At 46.4% G+C, this 23251-nt stretch overlaps 2 protein-coding genes and 1 long non-coding RNA gene across 10 annotated transcripts in view; all 3 read right to left on the bottom strand.

Annotated features, from left to right (window-relative positions):
• ZXDC (ZXD family zinc finger C) overlaps nt 1–4470 on the bottom strand; it is a 28638-nt gene extending 24168 nt beyond the window's left edge. For 4 of the 6 annotated variants that reach the window (XR_010589044.1, XR_010589045.1, XR_010589043.1 and 1 more), the window contains exons 1-4: nt 3261–4470; nt 1680–1832; nt 372–450; nt 28–158 (exon numbers count right to left, since the gene is read on the bottom strand). Coding sequence is in view for 3 of the 6 variants with exons in the window: in XM_065550908.1 (XP_065406980.1) it covers nt 28–158; nt 372–450; nt 1680–1832; nt 3261–4407 (1510 nt within the window). In the remaining 3 variants the exon portion in view is untranslated. The remainder of the gene's footprint in view (nt 1–27; nt 159–371; nt 451–1679; nt 1833–3260) is intronic. The other 2 variants (XM_065550907.1, XM_065550906.1) reach the window with 2 other exon arrangements.
• An 8556-nt stretch (nt 4471–13026) lies between these two features.
• On the bottom strand, nt 13027–16298 carry LOC135972549 (uncharacterized). The gene is made up of 2 exons (XR_010589041.1): nt 14328–16298; nt 13027–13206 (listed from the first exon to the last, which is right to left on the bottom strand). It is a non-coding gene; the product is annotated as an uncharacterized LOC135972549 (long non-coding RNA).
• A 2410-nt stretch (nt 16299–18708) lies between these two features.
• Nucleotides 18709–23251, bottom strand: part of UROC1 (urocanate hydratase 1) — an 84024-nt gene continuing 79481 nt past the window's right edge. For all 3 annotated transcript variants that reach the window (XM_024104989.3, XM_024104990.3, XM_065550904.1), the window contains 2 exons: nt 21350–21449; nt 18709–18952 (listed from right to left, as the gene is read on the bottom strand). In XM_024104989.3, the coding sequence (XP_023960757.1) occupies nt 18812–18952; nt 21350–21449 (241 nt within the window). In that variant the 3' untranslated portion in view covers nt 18709–18811. The remainder of the gene's footprint in view (nt 18953–21349; nt 21450–23251) is intronic.

The raw sequence follows: 23251 nt of genomic DNA, 5'->3' as shown, positions 1-23251 counted from the left end.
AGGACCGACCAAACAAACAAACCGTACCTTCCACTGGACATTCAAATGGTTTTGTGCCTAGGTGAGTTATACTGTGGCCTTTCAAGTGTTCTGCTCTTGTGAAGGATTTCCCACAGCCTTCTACTGGACATGTAAACCTCCTGTCATCTTCATGTTTCCTACAAAAAAGGGGAGATTACTATTCCCAAACTTAAGTTCTCTACATGCTCATTTCTAGCATCAATTACAACCACTCTGATTTTAAAACTCACTCTTACAACAATTATCTGCATTAGAACACGTTTAGCCAACGCAAAGAACTGACAAGTAAGCCATGTGTTGGGTTTTGGTGTGGTTTTGTTTTTGAGCATAACTAATTTTTTTTTTTTTACCTTTTATGTCTTAGTAGCTTGGACATGCTGGTGAAAGACCAGCCACAACCTTCAGAATCACAGATAAAAGGCCTTTCACCTAATAAATAAATAAATAAATAAAAAGGTCACATTTAATCATATAGTAACAAAAATACATGCTGATATTGTGAAGTCTCAAAAAAGTTTAAGGGACATTTACACTGCAACCCAATCCTCCCCTCCCCCTGCAGCAATGAGTCTCCAAGCCTGTGTCAACTGACTCAGGCTCATACTGTAGGGGCTAAAAATAGCAGTGCAGACATTCCCACTCCGGCTGGAGCCTGGGCTCGGAGACCCTCCCCAGGTTTCGCTGCCGAGTGGGAATGTCCGCATGGTTATTTTTAGCCCTGTAGCACAAGCCCAAGTCAGTCGACTTGGGCTCAGACTCACAGCAATGTTTTTTTTTCCCTTCTGTAGACATAACTTTTTAAAATAACTGAGGGTAACTATAAAATGATATTTTAGTTTCTTTATCAAACAAGTTTCCTTATCTACTGGCCATGTCCTGCAATTGGATCTGCATGGGCAGACCCCTACGCTCCCATGGAACTTGAAGGCATCCATGTGGGTGCATGGATCCACATACGTAGATCCAACTGCAGGAGATGACCCTATATTAACTTGGACAACCAGATTTTTTAAAACCCAGTTTGCTTTGCACTGTTTATGTATTAGTTTGTGTGCATTTGTTTCCCCCCATTTCTCTGAGTTATATTTTGTTGTCCAAACTAACAGGCAGTCCATTTAAAAAAGTCAATAAAATCCACTTCTCCCTGAAGATGTTTTACCAACTATTGTTGTAAACACTTAAAATTAGGAAAATATTTCTCTACTCTTGTAGTTTGTTCTATGCAAGTGATAGCACTTGGTCTATAGTCAATTTCCTCCTGTTTCCATAATCTTTCACACAGTATCAGAGGAAAAAAAAAAAAACGGTAAGAGACAAAAAACTGGTGAGATTGTAAAGCCACAAAAAATGTCAGAAGGACAGAGGGAAAGGTATAGAACTACTTTTAACTTAAGTTTCTTTTTTAAATTGACAAGATGAAGCTGATTGTCACTTATAAGTCATGGACAGTTGTTTAGAGTCATTTTCAGGTTCTCACTCTTCCAACTCTTGGTCACAAACATTTAAGGGGTGTTTCTATTGACATTTTTAAAAAAAATCGTATTGGTGTTAGGTTGTAAAGACTGCTTTTATAAATGGCTAAAGCTTGAGGTTGCATTTGACCCAATATCTCTTTATATATTCAACTATCCCAATTTATGAACTACCCTGCTGAATACCTGTGTGACTTCTCATGTGGATTTTCAATCGGCAGGCTTTGTCATACTGCTTGCTACAACCAGGGAAAGAGCAGGAGAACTGTTCTTGCTCTCTGAAGTGGGCTCGATTATGAGAAAATAATGCACTCACTGTGATAAAGGTTCTCTCACAACCTAAGGAAAGAGTGGAACATCATCTTAGCTCAGTGTGACACACACAATAGGAAAATTAAACTCTATACCAGTGGTTCTCAAACTTTTGTATTGGTGACCCCTTTCACACAGCAAGCCTCTGAATGTGACCCCCCTTTATAAATTAAGAACACTTTTTTTATTTTATTAAACACACATTTAACACTATTATAAATGGTGGAGGCAAAGTGGGGCTTGCGGGTGGATGCTGACAGCTTGCGACCCCCTCATGACCTCTTGAGGGGTCACTCACGACCCCAAGTTTGAGAACCCCTGCTCTATACCATACTTCAGGGTTTGCAACTATGGATTGGAATTGAATATCCACCTAGACATGGTATGTTTTGGGCACAGAGAAAAGCAGAACCAGTGCAATTTAAGCTGGCAGACTGATGCACATCATCAGATTAGAAGACAACAGTGAGGACAGTGCTCACAGATTAAAAAATTGTTCTACTACTGTACATTGATCAAAGCACTATAAGTCTAATGGGGATATGCTGAGTGATATCTTTTCCCTTTCTGCTGTTATTCAATCAGCAAACTCTGAAGGATCTCTCTCTGACAAGGGACAGAAGATGGAGATCAAAAGATTCCAACTGTCCGTCCCAGACATCAGGGTAAAATAGAAGTGTGGCGGCTCAAACTAGAACTGACCAACAGGCAAGATAAACATGGTATCAAACCTACAAGACAGTCTAAAGAAGGGACTCCAGGTTAGCCACCCTTGCATATAAATATACCAGCCGATCACAAAGAAACACTGCAGCATAGTAGTGCTCAAGTAAGTACCTCACCTACATTTAATCATCAAAAATATCTATGATTTAGATTATTTGAAAAGATTGCTTTGCAGGCTGTGAGGATATTGATTTATTCAAGACAGGGCTAGAAACAGAACCTCCTTCAACCATCAATGGATGAGAAACATTCATATACTATTTCAAGTTACGCAGAATAGTGCATAGGATACACCTCTTAATAGGTCTGAACAAGATCAGCATTGCTTGATGTTTAATTAGGCGGTCATGTGACAGGACTGATTCATGAACAATTTTAGGTGTCTAAAGGGGACATCTGCCTCTTGGGTCAGAACTGTGACACCCCCTGTCCCCAGCAAGGCAGTTGCTCTATGAAGTCTCCCCACACAAACCAGCTCTCCTCCCTGTTCCAAAAAGACAGGTGACCCCAGTGGTCCCACGAATTTTGTAATTCATTCCTTGCCCCATTTCTCTCAGGCAGGCACCCCAATAGCTCTCACAGGTCCCATGATCATAGATGGGGCTCGGGCATCCCCAGACCAGTTTCACCCAGGAGGGTCTATCGGGGCATGGGACTGTGCCAATGCGTAGGTACTAAGCGCACCCCCATCCTCAGTGAGGCCCGAGGCCAGCCAGAGATGCTGATTACCGGGGAACTCGCAGCGGTAGGGCCGGTCGGGCTCCAGGTGGCTCCGCCGCTGGTGCGCTCCGAGGCGGGCGGCGCTGGGGAAGCGCTGCCCGCAGGCCTCGCACTTGTGCGCCGCCTCCTGCTCGTGCGCCCGGCCGTGCGCCCGCAGGTTGTAGACCGTGGTGAAGCGCTTGGTGCAGCCGGGCGCGGCGCAGGCGAAGGGCCGCAGCTTGTCGTGCGAGTGCAGGTGGCGCCGCAGCTTGTAGGCGGTGGCGAAGGACCAGGCGCAGCCGGGCACTGGGCAGCCGAAGGGCCGCGCCGCCCGCCCGCCGCCACCCGGTCCGGGTCCCCCGTGAGCCGCCTGCCGGTGCAGCCGCACCTGCTGCTTGCGGGAGAAGGTCTCGGTGCAGCGGGGCTCGGGGCAGTGATAGACCAGCAGCGCCCGGGAGCCCCCTGAGGCCAGGCCCGGGACCTCCCCGCCCGCCGCCTCCCCCTCCGAGCCGGGGGGCTCGGCCCGGCTGGGCAACGGCGATGCGGCTTGGGGGGCGGCCGGCTCCGGCGCGGCCCCGGCGGGAGCAGGCGGCCCCGGCTCGGCGGCGCCCGGCCCCAGGGTCAGGACTCCGTTCTCGATCCGCACCAGCAGGCTCTGGTTGTTGATGGTGATGGTGCCGGAGAAGGCGCCGGGGCCCGAGCCGGTCTGGCCCGCGCCCTCCGCCGCCTCCGCTCCCCGCCGGGGCGGCGCAGCAGACGCGCCCGGACCCGGCGGCGGGGGCAGCAGCGGCGGCGGCGGCGGCGGGGCCGGCCCGGGAGCCTCCTCCTGCTCCCCGCGGGAAGGCTCGGGGCGGCCGCTCTCCCCGGCCCCCGGCTCCGCCGCGCCCCGCACCAGGTTGAAGACGAGCAGGAGGCCGTCGCTGTCGGGGCCGGGCGCCGGCGGGGGACCGGGGGCGGCGCTGGGGCCCGGCTCCTGCTTCTCCTCCAGCAGCATCACCGGGAAGCTCATGTACAGGCCCGAGGCGGCGGCGGCCGGGTCCCACTCGGGCGGCGGCTCCGGCTCCCGCTGGGGCAGGCGGCCGGCGGGCGCGGCGCTCGGTGCCGCGGCACCGCCGCCATGTTGGGTGTCGGGCCGGGCCTGGGCCGCCTCCACCGCGGGCAGCCCCTGCGTTTCCATCTTGGGGGTCCCTGTAGCAGCGGCTGAAACCGGAGCCGCGGGGCGGGGCCGGACCAGGCCGGGCGGGAGGCGGGGGAAACCCGGAACAGAGAATCCAGAGCGGAGCCGGGCGGGGCGCGGGGGAAAACCCGGCTCCTGGATCACGCTGGTGTTACGGAAGGGAGGATGGGCTCCCTGGAGCGGAGCCCGGCCCGGGCCGGGGGAGAACCAAAGCAGGCATGGAGCGCAGGGTCCGTAGCAAAACCCCACGGTTGGCGGCTTCCACTCCCGCCTCGTCACCAATCCAAATCCTGAGCTTGGTTTACAGCTCGTGGGGCTCGAGAAATAACTTGCCTGGGTTGGTCTGTGAGATTTAAACTCTACTTGGCATGTGCCTGCCCCCCACGTAATCCCCTGCCTGCTGGTCCTGGCAGGAGCACTGCTACCTGTTCTCCCCTAACCTGGGGGCTGGGGAGCTGCCCTGCCATTCTAGCCTCACCCTTCTCACTGCCTTGGCCCCTTCCCAGTGCCAAACTCTCACATTCTCCCTCGTTACTCCCCGAGGTTCCTGTCCCCCATCTACTCTCTGCACTCCCTGCCTCCAGGGCCGTCCTTGGGATTTATGGTGCCCTAGGCGGGATTATTAAACTGGTGCCCCTGTGGCTGACTTGCTCTTAACAACACAAACATAAGCTTACAGTATTGGAAAACTTGCCACATGCATGTTATTAAACCCAGTTTAACTTAATTAAGCACACTGTAATGCTGATGGACTAGCACTAAAGAAGTAGCGCTATAGAAAAAATTCTGATTTGACAGAATGGTGCAAATAATATAATTTTTTGAATTTGTCAACATTTTATTGGAAATTTATATGAAGAGGTATTGAAACAAGGATTTGTTTTTAATTAAAAGCAATCTTTCTGGCTTTTTTTGGCTGCAAAAGCAGTAATAATGTCATTGTATGACAAAGACAAAGTGATGTCTTGTTCGATTGCAGGAATAGCAAGACCAGTCAAGCATTCCTGACTCATTGTAGAACGGAGATAGTTTTTAATGAGCTTTAGTTTTGAGAAACTCCGTTCTCCTGATGCTACTGTTACAGGAATTGTCGGTAGAATACGAGTGGCAATGTACACATTAGGATATATGTCAACAAGTTTGCTGGTATGAATAAACTGTACAATGTCCATCACTGATTTTGCATGTGGTAACATTGGTGACAGTGTCCTCAATTCTTCGTACAGTTCAAGTCCATTTAAATCAAAACTATCGTCGTGCTTCAGGAGGCTCTCTAGGTTCTTGCGCTGTGACCTTGAGCTAGTGTGAAGACACCTCACAAGGCGCTCCGCCCTGACTGAGACACAATAGAGTTGGAAACCCAGGTCATTTTTACAAAGCCACTTTTTAGTTTTAAATGTATATGTTAGTTACAACTCTATATCAACCTTCTACTGTAAATAGATCAATGGCATTATCCAGTTTAATAAGCTGGGTTTCCAAGCAGTGGGGAAATATAACCCCTAGTTTTACTCCTAGGTAAAGCACAAAGTGACCAAAATGAAGTCAGCACAGAATCATCTCATCTAGATTAAGGTAGCACAGAAATGTTACAGAAGTCCTATTGTGCCTCATTTTTGTTTGGAAAGACATTAGCAATAGCAGCACATTTTGGGCACTGCCAGAAATACATGATAAATCACTGCCTCTAAAGTTCCATCAAAAACTGACATTTTCACAGCTCTAGCATGATCTGCTACACAGATTCTTCACAAGGAAGTGTCCCTGGCCTTTTTAACTCGTATTAACCATGTATTTACTTTATGAAAGTTGGACAAAACATTGTGAAAATGTAAGGCATTGGCTGCCCAACCTCTGGGCTGGCAAAAGCTATACTGACTCACTGGGAAAAAAAGCAAGAGAATCTTAGTACAACATATGGTCACTCTATACCAGGGGTCAGCAACCTTTCAGAAGTGGTGTGCCAAGTTCACTGTAATTTAAGGTTTCCCATGCCAGTAATACATTTTAACATTTGTAGAAGGTCTCTCTCTATGTCTATATTATATAAATAAACTATTGTTGTATTTAAAGTAAATAAGGTTTTTTAAATATTTAAGAAGCTTCATTTAAAATCAAATTGAAATGCAGATCTTATCAATTTAGTGTGATCCTTGCCTGGGATCCTTGTCTGGGGTTCCAGCCACCAGCCCCGCTCAGTCCACTGCCGGTCTGGGGTCCAGCTACTGGCCCTACTCAACCCACTGCCGGTCTGGGATTCCATTCACTCAGCCGGCAGCAGGCTGAGCGGGCCGCTGGCGGGCTGAGCGGGACTGGTGGGGGGGCTGAGTGGCTCAGTCCGTTGCCAGTCTGGGGTGCCAGCAGCACTCAGCCTGCTGCTGCTCTGGGGTTCCGGCTGCCGGCCCCTTGCCAGTCGGGGTCCCAGCCGCCGGCCCCGCTCAGCCTGCCACCGGCCCCACTCAGCCCCCCACCGGCCCCGCTCAGTCCGCTGCCGGCTGAGTGAATGGAACCCCAGGCCGGCAGCGGGTTGAGTGGCTCAGACGGGGTCTCAGCCGCCGGCCTGCTCAGCCCGTTGCCAGCCTGGGGTTCCTTGGGGGTCCCCAGACCAGCAGTGGACACTGAGTGGGGCCGGCAGCTGGGACCCCGGCTGGCAATGGGGCAGCAGCCGGAACCCCAGAGCGGCGGTGGGCTGAGCCGCTCAGCCCGCCGCGACGTGCCATCAAAAATCAGCTTGTGTGCCACCTTTGGCACGTGTGCCGTAGGTTGCCGACCCCTGCTCTATACACTAGTAAGGGGATGAGCATATTACAGTTGTTGGAGGGCTCTGTTTAGCAGTAACAGGGCTATAGGAAAGTCAGTCCACATTTTTTGTTTCTCTGATGAAAACTGGCCCACTCCCTGCCCCAAACCAAACTTATCACAAATAATTGTCAACAACTTAATTTTCTGTTTTTGGCTAAGATATTGATTTAAAAAATATATTGAAATTGAATTCAGGGATTGTTAGCAAGCATTTTTGGCAAACAAAGTTGTTAAATGACAATCTAAATGGCAACACAGTACTGCTTTCATGCTTGGCTCACCCCCCCAGCCTGCTGGTCCAACAGCTGCAGTAGAGGAGGAGATAGGTGGAAAACTGCAGGACCCCAAAATCCACCTCTTGGGGTGCAGAGTGGCAACAGCAGCAGCAAACCCTCAGGTCCGATCACACGCCAATGGGCACCATCGCCAGCCCAACGGACCATGGTGAAGTTAGCACACCATCTGATCTCAGGGACAGGGCACCCATGGAGTCACAGCAGCTCATCCTGCCCTGTGCAGCTCCCCCCGGATGAGATGAATCGCTGCCAGCCCGGGGGAGAGACGCGCTCCCCAGCTAGGGTGACCAGATCCAGATGTCCTGATTTTATAGGGCCAGTCCCGATATTTGGGGCTTTGTCTTATATAGGCACCAATTACCCACACCTAGGGTGACCAGACAGCAAGTGTGAAAAAATCAGGACAGGGGTTGGGGGGGGGGGGGGGGTAATAGGAGCCTATATAAGAAAAAGACCCAAAAATTGGGACTGTCCCTATAAAAGTGGGACATCTGCTCACCCTAACCCAACCCCTCGTCCTGATTTTTCACACATGCTATCTGGCTATCCCCAGCCCAGCCACGCGTGACCATTCCAATCCTGGCTGGCTGCCGAGGAAGTGAGTTACTTTCACTTTCATTCCTCAGCAGGCAGGCAGCTAGCCTCCCCCTCCCCCCCAACCCCTCACCCAACCCAGCCCTGCCGGAGGGGAGGAGAGAGAGAGAGAAGGGTGCTCCTTGGGGGGGGGGGGGGAGAAAAGGGGAATGCTCCGTGGGGTGGGGGGGGGAGAAGAATGGACGTTATGGGGGACAACCAGGGGCGACTCCAGGCACCAGCGCAGCAAGCGCCTGCCTGGGGTGCTGTCTGCCGGTCGCCCTGAGGGCGGCAGTCAGGCTGCCTTCGGCAGCATGCCTGTGGGAGGTCCCCCGGTCCCGAGAGGCACCTCTGCTCTTACACACCCCAAATACTCTGTCCAGCACCTCCCAAATACCATCTCCCAGTACACACACACCCCTCCAGCACCCCAAAATACCCCCTCGAGCTCACCCCCTCCCCCCGCAGCAGTGTCCTCTATTACGGAACTTGAAATACAGGTGGGGTCACCCTAGATACAGTTGAATTTTAAAGGCAGGTGTTTCTGTTCTAGTTCATGGAGTGACCGCAATGGGGCCAGGCTCTGGAAGTCTCAATGAGCTACAATCCCAGCTGGGTCCCCAGAGGTAGTTCCAGAAGGGCGGGGTGATTCCCTGCACAGCCTGGGCAGAGGCAGCGTTGCCCTTTTCTCTCCCCTCATTCCGAAGGCTTGGCCCGGACCCATGACACAAGGTTGGGTGAGCTGGGTACATGCTGGGAAAAGTCCTGAATGGGGGGACTCAGGCTGGTGCAGAGAGGGGAGCAGAGCCCGGAGGCCTCCAGCCTGGCTCTCTCTCTCCTTCCCCTCTCCACCTAGTACCTTGTGTACCCCGCTGCGGCTGGGCTGAATCTCGCCCCAGGGGGCCCAGCCGAGGGACACCCCGTCTCTCTCTCGCTCTCCCGGGGGTCTCTCTCGGAGTCAGGGTCACCGTCCACTGACGGAAGAGGTGCCTGGCGGTTGCGGGAAGTCTCGCTTGCTCAAGTGGAGATGACTCCGTCCAAGGCAGAGTGGCGCCTGCCGACATTCCCCGCTCCGGCGGGGTCTGTCCACCAGCTACCTCGTCCCTGGAGCGCAGGGTCTCGCCTCTGCCCCACACGGAGGGAGCCCTCATTGCTCAGTGTATAACAGGGGGGTCGCTTAGCCTCCTGTACAACACGAGCAAGAGCCTTGTGTCCAGCAAGTATAAATGGGAGTGGTTCCGCCCGGGCTTTGTCTGTGGGTCCGGAAGCCCGGGAGGGCGCCGCCCCTCACTCCCAGGCTGGGGTGGCCGCATGGCCGGAGTGAGACTGCTGTCTAGCCCTGTCCACACGGGGGACAGAGAGGGGGGACACGGGGGTGCACACATTAGAGCTCCTCACCTATGATATAGGAGCACAAGCCCCATGGACTCTCGCCCTCAGTTTTACAATTGTACTTCTTTTTTCTTTCTTTTTGTGTGTGTTTTTTCTTAAGAGTTATATTTTTACCTTTTTAATATATTTTACTTGTATTTCCTTTTTTATTTTATTGTTGTTTATATATATATTAAGTTTCTTTTAATTTTATTTCCCCTTTTATGGTTTTTATGTATTTTACAATTCTTTTATTTTTCAGTTTTTACTATTTTACTTTTTTTAAGTCTGTTAATATTTTTGTATTTTATTCATTATTACTATTTTAAATTTATTTTGCACTTTTTATAAATGTATTATTTTTTCTATTTTTTATTCTATTTTATGTGAATCGTATACTGTTGTCCAATCATTTGGGCTCCTATCGTCTCTCACTCCAGTGAGGATCTCCAGCCTCTCACCCCACAATGGTAGTCATGCGCCACCCCAGCCAAGTCTCTTTGTCCCCTGACTCCAGCCAGACCCTCCACCACCACCAGTCCAGCCCATGGTGCTGAAGTGCGCACCCCCTGGCGTGAAGTGGTTTCCATCCTATGTTTACAGATTGGTTCACTGACTCTCAGCACCCCACTATAAAAATTGTTCCAGCACCTCTGATCCAGCCTGGTCCCTTGTCCCAGGAGTCAGCTGACTGGTGTGGGGGCCAAAGGGCTGAGCTGGGTTTTACAGTTCAGTCAACATAACCAAATAAAGCATGTTTGTAAGCCTCTGTGAAAAAGTGGTAGCCTAAGGGAAGTTAGGCACCAACTTCTTTTAGAGCAGAAAGTGCTATAGAAAGTTAACAGTACTCCTATGTTTTACCCCACCCATAAAACTTTGGCTGTTTTATCAAAATGTAAATTAATGTGATCATTTAACATAACTTGCTTAAATCCAAGGAATGAAGTTAGACAGAGCCGAAGAGTCGGGGAGGAGCAGAGACGCCATTTTCCCGGACATGTTCGGCTTTTTGGCAATTCCCCCCGGACGGGGGTTTGATTGCCGAAAAGCTGGACATGTCCGGGAAAAAGAGGACGTATGGTAACCCTACTCCTGCCCGCAGAATCTCTCTGACTCTGCTACTTCTTCATATTCCCCAATTCCCCCTCTGCTAACCTCCTGCTGCCCCCTCCATCCCCAGCACATCCTCCTCTCTCCCTTCTGAACCCCCACATTCCCATCTCCCCCTCCCAGGCTCCCTCCTGTTCCTTTTCACAATTTCCTACAGTATCTTAACTTCCATTCCATTGAAAACAATGGCCATCTTTATTAGGGGTAGTCACACTTCCTCGTGCAAAGTCTGTAGGAAAACATTGGCTATCTTGCCTGATGCTTCAGTCCTGTTGAAACTGATGGAAGATGGCAACCCTTTGGAACAAGGGCAAAAATTCACGAGAAACCTGTAGTTCATGAGGTTAAAACACAGAAAATATCACAAGGCTCACAATAAAATCATGAGCGCTAGCAACTCTGAAAAATATATTCTAGCTCTCATGGTTGTGAAATGATCCTGCCATTCCAAATGGAAACCTAGTGTAACTAGTGCTGTGTTATCTGCCTAACTCTGCAAACAGCCAGAAACAATACTTAACACAATTTTTGTGTTGCTTTTAACTATATATCCGTTTGAAAACATTATACGTATATCAAAGGTGATTATTCTGGTATTAGCTTATGCTCCTTATGCTTATGGGAATAAGCTATCAACCAGTATAAGGCATCTCTCTCTATATTATAACTATGTTCTCACTCTGGGTTGTACAGCTTTAGCTAGTTAGTAATTTATTACACACACTCTAATCAAAATAGTTAAATCAGTACAAAAACTATGTGTAGACCAGGCCTGAGAGATGTGACCGCTCCAGTCCTCAGTTCAAAGCATAAGGATGTCATTCTAAAAAGCCTAATTTTGACAACGAACATGTCATCATAAACTTTCATTGCTGATCTGTTTATGGGGAACTGGGTCAGTATGAACCCCATGGGTGGTGGGAAAAGCAGAGCAAAGATACAAAGACAAGAAAGAGGGAAAACAACAGAAAGAAGGTTGAGGAAGGAGGAGAAACAAATAAGATCCTAAAGGAGAGCAAATTCTCCCACTGAGAGATGCTGAAGTCAGTTTGCGATCCTTGATCTTTGTGCAAAAACCTCTCCTTGATATCAGAGACAGAGCTGCTGTGACTTGAGGGTAATATGTAGTCTAAAATGTATGCTCCAGCCCATAGACCATAACTGAAAATGGAATTTAACCCTCTCCTGTCTCCCTTCCTGCTACGGCCATAGAAAAGGAAACTATGTCATATTTCAGGCAAAAAGGGCAAATTAACTACAATTTAGATTTCAGAGTCGTAGCCGTGTTAGTCTGTATCAGCAAAAACAACGAGGACTCCTTGTGGCACCTTAGAGACTAACAAATTTATTTAAATGTGTTAGTCTCTAAGGTGCCACAAGGACTCCTCGTTGTTTTTACAATTTAGATGTTAATGGTATTCTGAGAAAGAGCCAGTAGATGGTGCTATAGCACTAGCCCAACAGTTCCATTTTGCATTTATTTTAAAAATTACTTTAATTTCTCTTCACAGTATAATTTTGCATTTAATCTTGAGCACCAAGGCTTGTTTCTTTATGTGGATCCCTTATTCACTGATAATAGTACCAACAAATATTCAGGTATTAACAAGCTCCTATTATTGGCGAATGCCTTCTGTAGTGTATTAATATGGGTGTGTAATAGTAATAAGGGCACGTAGGTTTCAACTCAGGCTAGTCTTATGCAGTGTATGAGTGTAGAGACACAAGGAGACCCCCTTCCATAACATGCTTGTGCAAAAGAGAAGCCACAATATCAGTCCTCCTGATACACAAGACCTAAAGGTTGTGGTGACGCAGTACTAGAAACCCCAGAGGCAAGCTGGCCATTGCCCCCAGTTCCTGGAGGAATTATCTCTGAGTTACTCATACTTTCCCTGTGGTGGGGCACCTTTGCAGCGCCCCATCACTGCAGGCCCTGGCAATCTAATTGTTTTGGATGCCTTCTGGTGGTAATTCTTATTACCATTTTTCTTAGCTTAGGAAATGCACCTTGGATAGCATGAGGCCTGGGGAATTCTTCTCAACGTGTTGGGAGTGTCTGTGTTTGGAGAGCGAGAAATGACAACATGGTAGATTGTTAGCAAAATTCTAGGCCTCTGTCATTGCTGAGGAAGAAACCCAAACCAAAAATCCCTCATGTGTACAACACACCAGAGAGATGCTATGAAAGCTCTATGGAACCACAGAGCTCACCAATCTAAACGAAACACCAATTCAGCTACAGTGATAGGTATGAAAACTGAAGCCCCAGATTAATTATTCTCCCTCAAGTTGTGAATTTAAGTCCTGTAGCCATAACTGTCTATAAGCTTTTTCAGAACATGCAGCTTTGTCTTTCCCAGGCCAGGAGAAGGACGTGAAGACACTGTTTATAGTTAAGGAAGGACTTTCACAATGGGGCAAGTTTCATAAAGGACATTGCTACAGAAATTCATTTACTCTGTCAGTCATTGAATGGGTGTCTTTTATTATGACTACATATGTGTTTGAATAAGCGCACTCTCCCCCTCATAGCTTCTCCTCCCCCTCACAGGTTTCTCCAACAGTGAAGTCATCATCCCAGACATGACATCAATCTCCCCATGGAAGGGGGTTGAGCAATCACACCTTCAGAATTCTGGCTTCTCTGCAAGACAAGGCAGGAGATTCAGATGAGCTCAGAAAAAAAAAAAAACCCTTTGCCCTAGACTTGCATATGGTTTCAACATGCTCTTAATCAGCTACTGCTTCATCCCAGTGGTGGGTAATGGGAAACCTGTTTCCTTTACCTCCCTGGCAAGGGTATCATGAGGTTTAATTAGTTCACATTTGTAAAATGCCTTGAGAGCTTCAGCTGAAAGAGCTATACATGTACAAAATATATCACAATTAGTAAAAAGGGAAAGGGGCATTATTAAATATGATGAATTACTCATGGGTTGATTTAAGTCCTTTCATTACTATTCCATCAGCCATCTTGCATTGCTCATGTTAATTAGTAAATAGACAAGCCTAACTAAAACTGATTGCAAGAAGGTCTGATCCTCAACCAATAAATCTTGTATGGAGATTATGTTTGGCTTCTGTTGTTTGTCAACATTTGGCCTGGTCCTGCAAATGCTCCCAGATGTATGCGTGCTCCCATTGACTCTGGTAGGAATAAGCATGGGAGAGTTTGCAGAATCAGGACCAGATCATAAAAGCCTTGAGTTTGGGACCATGTCTCTTTTTGTCTGTTATACTATACTGAGCACACTACCAGAACATAACTGGTACGAAATAATGAAAATGAATCTAACATACTCATAATAAAGATTTCCTTAGTATAAGGCAGCCTTTTCCCTCAGTGGAATTTCACGTGAGGATTAGGTTAAATTTATATCTTAAAAATTCCTTCAGTACAAAGAACTGATGTATTTGCTGGGCATTTATTCATGACAAAACAGTCGCCCAATGCCATTAAACTGAGAAAAATAGCTTTGAAATCAAAAGGTAGTAATGATTTTGTAAGAAGCAGCTATCATTGGGCCCAATTCAACTCTTGTTTAAATCAATTGGAGTACTTTGGAAATAATTATGTATATAGGTCAAAGCACAGATCGGCAACTTTGGCTGGTACCTACTTAAGTTGTAGATATGTGAATTGGCAATTGTTCTTCTGTAATATGTAGCAATTTTGACCTACCACAATTTGCACTTCCCAGGACATTTGGTTAACGTGTGTATTTACAGCTGTATATTGTATAACTACAGACTAGTCAGCCTCACCTCTGTCCCTGGAAAAATCATGGAGCAGATCCTCAAGGAATCCATTTTGAAGCATTTGGAGGAGAGGAAGGTGATCAGGAACAGTCAACATGGATTCACCAAGGACAAGTCACGCCTGACCAACCTGATTGACTTCTATGATGAGATAACTGGCTCTGTGGATATGGGGAAAGCGGTGGTTGTGATACACCTTGACTTTAGCAAAGCTTTTGATATGGTCTCCCACCATATTCTTGCCGCAAGTTTATGAAATATGGATTGGACGGATGGACTGTAAGGTGGATAGAAAGCTGGCTAGATCGTCAGATTCAACGGGTACTGATCAACGGCTCGATGTCTAGTTAGCAGCCGGTATCAAAGGGGTCGGTCCCGGGGCCAGTTTTGTTCAACATCTTCATTAATGATCTGGATGAGGGGATAGATTGCATCATCAGCAAGATGACACTAAGCTGGGGGAAGAGGTAGATACGCTGGATGGTAGGGATAGGGTCCAGAGTGACCTAAACAAATTGGAGGATTGGGCCAAAAGAAATCTTATAAGGTTCAACAAGGACAAGTGCAGAGTCCTGCATTTAGGATGGAAGAATCCCATGCATTGCTACAGGCTGGGGACCGACTGGCTAAGCAGCAGTTCTGCAGAAAAGGACCTGGGGATTACAGTGGACGAGAAGCTGGGTATGAGTCAATAGTGTGCCCTTGTTGCCAAGAAGGCTAATGGCATATTGGAGCATTGCCAGAGATTGAGGGAAGTGATTATTCCCCTCTATTCAGCACTAATGAGGCCACACCTGGAGTATTGCATCCAGTTTTGGGGTCCCCACTACAGAAAGGATGTGAACAAATTGGAGAGAGTCCAGCTGAGGACAACAAAATGATTAGGGGGCTGGGGCACATGACTTATGAGGAGAGGCTGAGGGAAATGGGCTTATTTAGTCTGCAGAAGAGAAGAGTGAAGGGAGATTTGATAGCAGCCTTCAACTATACCTGAAGGGGGGTTTCAAAGAGGATGGAATTAGGCTGTTCTCAGTGGTGGCAGATGACAGAACAAGGAGCAATGGTCTCAAGTTGCAGTGGGGGAGGTCTAGGTTGGATATGAGGAAAAACAAAGCCCTGGCTGGGATGCTTTAGTTGGGGTTGGTCCTCCTTTGAGCAGGGGGTTGGACAGATGACCTCCTGGGGTCTCTTCCAACCCTAATCTTCTATTATTCTATGAATATACATCTGTAAATAGTACGGTATGTGATCAGGAGAAAAATGATCATCTTGAATGAGAGCATGCTGTACTTTACAATGGCACCTGAGACACTAATAGGGTGCAGAGAGTTGGCATTCACCTGATTTATTGTGCATTAGCCTCAAAGCAGAAAGGGAAAGTACGATATGGTCTTAAACAGTACATATAACCCCCAAAAAAGAACACTTCCAATCCCAGGAAACCCACAGAGAATGGTATGATAAATCTTTGTTTGAAGAACATGCCAGTCCCAACAAAGGTCCATCCTGGCTGAAAAGGAACTGAGTTGAATCTGAACTCAACATTGCAGGCAGATCAATCATAGGAAATACAAAAGTCACATCTAGATTGAGGAATTAATGGCAGCCCATAAAAATAAACCCATTTATATATATAGATATATAAATCCAACCTTTCGGTCAAAGTCACTGATAATTAGAACAAAACATTATTACATAACCTTAATGGCTAGGATTAGGATGCAAGGAACAAAGCTTCTTCCAATTACATCAGGCTACATCAAATCCTTTGTCAGCATGGTTTTTGGTGGGCATGGGAGAGGAGAGGAAAGGGAATCTACATTTGGCTTTGTACAGAATTACTGTGTGAAAGGAAGCTCATCCTGTCTAAGAGGTTAGGTTTTGCTGCAGATTAATGTTGGTTATATGAAAGAAAACTACTGGATGATTTTCAAACAATTTTTAATATGGTCTTAATTTTTTGTACCATTTTGAACCTCATACAGCAATAGTGTTCACTGTAGTTGGAGCAGAAGCCCATAGAGATAATGCTCTAAAAATCCAAGTCTGTCTTGAGAGACACAAAAGAGACTAGAGTTTAGGATTCAGAGTTTCTAAGGCGATGTCTACACTACAAAGACTATACTGGCATAGCTATGCTGACATCTCCTTCTAGTGTAGACGCAGCCTATGCTAATAGAAGGAGTTATTCTATTGGCCTAGTAACACTACTTCCTTGCAACGTTAGCTACATTGACATAAGCCCTCTTTAATCAACATAGCTGCATCCATGCTGTGGGTTATGTCATCATGAGGATGTTGGTTGGGGTATGTGTGTTTATTGTTCACACCCCTGACGGATGTATCTATGCTGACAGAACTTTAAGTATAGACCAGACCAAAAGGTCTCTATCAATCTAATAAGTGGCTTCATTTGCTGAGAAAATGGAGAGAGCTGTTATGAAAGAGCAAATCCATCACAGTCCTTCCAATGGATGGGTCAAACTCAATGGAATTGCACCTCTTTGGACCGGCATTGAATTTGGCCCACACAACAGCTCATGAAGCTGTTTTACACATTTTCCTGGCCTTGATGTTAACTTTATTGAAATGATTTAGTGCTTACCACCCTTGTTCTTTTCCAGTCACTGCTTCTGGCATTGCTTTCTGTTCAATTAAAGAGACTCCCTGTTCTGTCTTTTGTGCAAATCTCAGGTGACCATTTTTCCAGGCAAACCCTGGTGCAAGTAGATGCACTAAAAATTCCTTTGTTTCATAGCAAGTATAAAATTGCTTGCCTATACACAGGAAAACAGAATAGCTTGGCTTCAGCACATGTGATTTTAATCCCCAAAGTCAGCTTAAGAATATTTGCCACAAACACGTTTTCACACCCAAGTCTTATAGTAATTTCACAAGTCTTTTTTTATTTATAATATGGAGATCAGCAAGTCCTAGGTTTTGGCTGTGGAACTACTCCCAGATAAGCTGAACTTAAACTGCATTCCAACAGCACAAAAGAAACACAGCTGGCAAAGGGAGTCCATCTTATGTGTGGGTTTGTGAGGTAGTCATATGGGCCATTGTTTCTGCTGCAATATTCCAGCTATCAAGCCAAGGACAGACAATTCAGTATGCATCACTTTACTAATACATATACTGATGCACAAAAAACTATGTTAAAAGAATGCCAAGGGCGGAAGATCAAATATTCAAAAGTTAGGAAATGCCAGAATTAAGGTTATCTGTTCAATTTGATTTGCCCCCTTCTACTCATGCATTATGATACAGTCTTGAATTATATTATTATATAGTATTTTTTCCACAGGCTCCCTGCCTCCTTCAGTGCACAGGATCGGACCTGCACTGGGGATGACTCAGGGTTGTGTAGTGAAAAAGGCTGTTTTCTGCAGGATGCCTGCTTCATTTGTTACAGAAGATGGAAGGTGTCTAGTGGATGAGGCAGGGGATTGCAGGAACAGAAAGGATAGGAAAGAGAAAGGAAACTTCATGGAAGATAGGTCCATCAATGGCTATTAGCCAAGATGGTCAGGGATGCAACCCCATGCTCTGGGTGTTCCTAAACCTCTGACTTCCAGAAGATGGGCCTGGATGACAGGGGACAGATCACTCAATTTCCCTGTTCTGCTCATTCCCTCTGAAACATCTGGCACTGGCCACTGTTGGAAGTCAAGATACTGGGCTAGATGGACCATTGGTTTGACCCAGTATGACCGTTCTTACGTTCTATGTCTGACAGTTAAGGCAGTTGAACTCTGCCCTGGAGAATTGGATTCTATCCCTGCCTCAGAAATTCCATCATGTGGCAGCACATTGACACCCATGTATTTATACCTGCTCCTGCATTTTCCACTCCATGCATCTATTGAAGTGGGTTCTAGCCCACGAAAGCTTATGCCCAAATAAATTTGTTAGTCTCTAAGGTGCCACAAGTACTCCTCGTTGTTTTTGCTGATACAAACTAACATGGCTACCACTCTGAAACCTAACACTTGGTCAGTCATTTTGCTGTGACAATAATATATACATATAAAAATAGCAAATGAAACAATGAATTCACACTACTGTGGCTCTTTAGGGTAACGTTGATCACTAATTTGGCTACTGAACCACAGATGTCTGAGTATCCCTGCACTAGACCAAGGAACCTCTCAGATTTCTGAACAGTCAGACAGGAATGGATTATTTTTTATGTAGCTTAATTAGTTAGGCCCTGATTCCAATATCCTTATTCACACTGAATAGTATCTTACTGCAGGAGTAGACTCAATTAAGTCAATGGAAAAACTCTCAATGATTTCAGTGGAGTTTAGATCAGACCCTAAATGTAGGGAGCCTCAGCATTACCCTGCTAATGATGAAGGAAAAGAACTGTTCACATAGGAGAGACACTTGCAAAGCATTTATTATCTTACCAGAGAGTGAGGTTGGGTAACAAGAAAGCAACTTCAAAATGTGTCTGAAAGGAGCATAATGAATTCAGAATGCAATTAACGATGCAGGGCTTGCTCCAAAATGCTTTCGTCTACCACCTTGTGTGGGAGAGTCACCTTTAATTTACCAGTCTCCTCCATTGCTTGGCAGATTGTTTCATAGGCATTACTGTTGCCCGACCAACAGCGTCTAGCTACCTGTCAGATCACAAACGAGGTCAAAGTAAATGGATGTAAAAATGCAACTGTATCTCTCCACATTTCACCTCTCCCCATACACACGCACACAATTTAATGATAACAAATCTATCAACTCATGCTAATTCCCCGTTTCTTTACCAATGTAAGAAATCATTTGCTCTCTTTCACCCTAAGTATTTTTTTCAAAAGTCTTTGGATGGTCTTGATGCATTTTAGTCCAGTTAAAAATTAGGGGCTGATAGCCCTGGCTAGAGCAAGGCACATTGTAAAAAGATGCTTTGCAAAAGTCCCTCACAAGGAAAAATTAATGCATCTCAATCCAGATCTGCAAAACTAGCTGCTGTTTCAGACCTAGGTCTGTTTTAAACAATCACTGATTTTATCATGGGACAAATAGTTACATGGAAGGATGTTGAGATCACTGCACATATTTTCAAATTGAACCACTGGTAAGATTTGAAACCAAGGGGCCAAACTCTCTGGTAGAGTATATGGGCTAAGCTCCACTGAAGTAAATGGAGTGGTAGCCATTTACACCAGCAGAGAATTCAGCCCATAGTCTCTAGAACTGGAAGGCTCAGAATGTCTATGGCAAAGCTATGCCCAAACCACAGCACCAGATAAAACCCCTCCTAGAACTTCAGAAGAAATGCTAAGATTCAGATTCTTATTTATTTGTAAAATAGGTCTGAAGAAGAATGACAGAGCCAAACCTCCTTGAACTTTGGAGAAGGTCAGACATAGATCTGAACTTGCTGGTTTAGCCTCATCATGAGTATATTGGTGCTATATAACTACTCTCAATTATTAATGTATTATATCATGTATCCATTATGTCATTTAACACAAGCATCCCTGGCCAAATCCTCAGCTCCTTACTCAGTCTTTACACAGGCACAATCCTATGTGCAATTGCCCTAGAAATATTATTTTATTATGCATTACAAATCAGGGTTTGAAGTATTTGGTCAGACTCAAAGTTGTTAAAATAGGCAAATGCTTAAGGTCCCAGTTCAGCAAAGTACTTAAGCATGTGATCAATTTAGAACTAATACATTTTATTCTTAAAAATAAAAGAACTACTAGTCAATGTCCCTTGCATATATAGGATTATTCCTGGCAATATATTTTCTAGTGTACTGTCCAATTTCTTTCCTTTGGATGTAGGAATATAGACAATATTCTAAGATTGTCTTTTTTAAACAGCGCGCTGAGAAGTTGTGCTATTGCATGCAATAAATCACATTGCAAGTAAATCTTCTACCAAACTGTTGTTTTATAGGCTGTCTCTGATAAATTATGCTTGTTAAGCAGCGGCCTCCATTACTCAAGTCTAGAGATTAATTTAATCTTCTTCCTTCTTCCTCAATGATTTATCTATTCTATCAGACCTGGTACAGGGAGTGCATGTGGATAGTTCCTCCTACTGTTTTTTGTACCACATTCTCTGGAGAGAATCCATTTTCAGATCTAATGCAAGGAAGGAAACCATTTTCACCAAATTTTTTTGAGAAATAAAACAGAAACACACCACATCAGAATTGGCAAGCAATAGCCTCATTTGGTCTGAGACACATCAAGTATCAATTATGAATAGGCAAAGTCTTCCTAAAACGCCACACATTTTGTCCTTTATAATTTTGCTGTATGTAACTATGCCACTGTGGGGAGTTGTCTACAGAAATTGAACCCAGGACCTGTGGATCTAAAAAGCATGAGCTGCTCCTGCTGGATCTAAATTACCACCTCTAGTAGCACAGGCATGGGAGTCGAGTCATAAACCCATATTGGTCTCGGCACTAAAGGAGGACAATCACTCTGTGTTAGTATGTGTTACACTCTCCCTTAGGCCAAGGAAACTCAGCCCAAGCTCATGGTCCATTGCAGTACAAATAAATGAACTGATCTGAGTTTGCATATAACTAGCACTTAGTACTAAACTCTAGACTGAGGGACATGTGGCACATATCCAAGAATAAAAGTGGCCACAGTAAAGGTATCTTGGGGTTGCTCCTTTCCCCACTGACAATACTGGAAAAACTCTCATTGATATAAATTGGAGATAAACAGGCTTTTTATGCATTGGGAATTCAGTGGGTGCTCTTGACCTCCCAGGATAAGGTCCCAAAAGCCCTACATTTATTGGGTCTCTTTTTTGGGGTCTGACCCCAAAGCCCATTAAAGTTGACTAAAGTTGATAGAAAGACTCCCGCTGACTTCAATGGGGTATGGATCAGGGCCATAAATAGTACATATCAGAGAATAGTTAGCAGAGTTCGTTACTCGGCCTATTTCATGGTACAGCTCGCGTATTCCTGGGATACCAAGCATTTTTTGTGTTTTGAAGAAGAAAAGCAATATTTCAAGTCAAAACAGAAGGCAGATTTTGCTTACTCCATTGGAAACATCCCAGCTGAGCATTATCTTAGCTTGTTCCTCAGCCTCTGCTGATCCATCCAGAACAAGGCCAAATCCTCCATTTATCACTTCGCCCCTTTAAAATACAAGTATTTACATGTTTAAAATAAATCTTTTTTTTTTTAATTATACAAACCAATCCTATAAGGTATCCCTCCAGTCAGATGCACTGGGGGGAAAGAGAAAATCTAAATTAGGCCTGGATAATATTGCTGAAATTGGATACAGGATGCAGTCAGTGAGTCTTTGTACTTAAAAGATGGAAAGCTAGCAGTACAAGGAACCAAAGTCCTAGTGTAGAAAAGGGTAGGAAGCCCATTCTGTACTTTCCCACGCTACCAGCCAGCAAACCCATTTCTGACCCAAGTGGCAGTGCCTGCTGTATGTCTCCTGAGAACAGTATGTTCCACATAGCACTTGCTTTATTAAAAAACAAAACAAAACAAAAAAGCAAATACAGAAATGCCAGCATTCCTGATGCTTAAAGAGCTAAAGTCACAGGGCTTCTTAAAGGTTAAGCCTTTCACGTTTGCTACATTCAGGTCTAGCATTCAGATAGCATGGTGATGGGGGTCCTATTGGTATCTAGATGGACAGACCAACCTATTAATTCTCCCATAATCAGAGTGTCACAGCTAAATAAAAGTTGGAACAGTTTGTTTAGCAGAAGGCGTTAAAATATATTTCAAGGGTCCATTCAAGGTGAAGTGACCGGTGAACACCTCTCCAGTCATATGGAGGAAAGGACTGAATAAAGGCACTGGATTTATGGCCTATTACAACAATCTATAACTAAGGCAGCGAGTTTGTCACAGAGGTCATGAAAGTCACAGATTCTGTGACTTCCCAGGACCTCGGTGACTTCTGCAGTGGCCGGTGTGGCTGGCCACCTGAGCAGCTCGGGCAACTCCTGGGCCAGCTGCACCAGCCGCTGCTGGGGCAGTCTCAGCAGCAGGAGTTTGGGTGCATGTGGGAAGGGGCTCAGGGCTGAGGGCTGGGGCGTGGGAGGGGATGAGGGCTCTGGGCAGCGCTTACCTTGGGGGACTCCCCAGAAGTGGCGACATGTCCCTCCCTCAGCCCCAGGGCCGGCTCAAGGGTTTTTGCCACCCCAAGCGGTGGAGGGGGGGGGCGGAAAGCCACGATCGCGATCGGCAGCCAGCTCCACTGCGCCGCTTTCTTCTTCGGTGGCACTTCGGCGGCAGGTCCTTCCCTCCGAGAGGGACCAAGGGACCCGCCGCCGAATTGCCGCCAAACAGCCGGACGTGCCGCCCCTTCCCCTTGGCCTGCTTGCTGCGCTGGTGCCTGGAGCTGGCCCTGCTCAGCTCCTAGCTCTGTGCGCTGCCTCCGCCTGCAGGCACCACCCGCACAGCTCCCATTGGTCACAGTTCCCAGCCATGGGAGCTGCGGAGCCAGTGCTTGGGGCAGGGGCAGCACACAGAGCTAAGGGAGGGATATGTCCCCCCTTCTAGGGAGCCACAAGGAGCCAGGTAGGGAGCTTGCCAGCCCTGCCAATACCCCCCAGAGCACCCGCGGTGCCCCCAGTCCGCCCCCCCCCCGAGCCCTCGCAGCATCCCCACAAGCATCTTCAGAACCCCCGGGCTGCCCCCTCCCCAAGATTTAGTCAGGGGTATATAGTACAAGTCATGGAGAGCTCACGGGCCGTGAATTTTTGTTTACTGCCCGTGACCTGTCCATGGCTTTTACTAAAAATACCCATGACTAAAACGTAGCCTTATCTATAACCCCACAGCTACTTTCTTCACCTTCCCTCTTTCCCCTCTGTTCTTTTCCTCCCTATGACTGGAGGGGTGTTAACAGGCCATTTCACCTTGAATGGTCCCTTGAAATGTGTGTTAACTACTTATGCTAAACAATCTG

The sequence above is a fragment of the Chrysemys picta genome, chromosome 7 (genome assembly GCF_011386835.1).
Source record: "Chrysemys picta bellii isolate R12L10 chromosome 7, ASM1138683v2, whole genome shotgun sequence".
NCBI classification, from domain to species: domain Eukaryota; kingdom Metazoa; phylum Chordata; order Testudines; family Emydidae; genus Chrysemys; species Chrysemys picta.
This window is presented reverse-complemented; position numbering and strand designations above follow the sequence as displayed.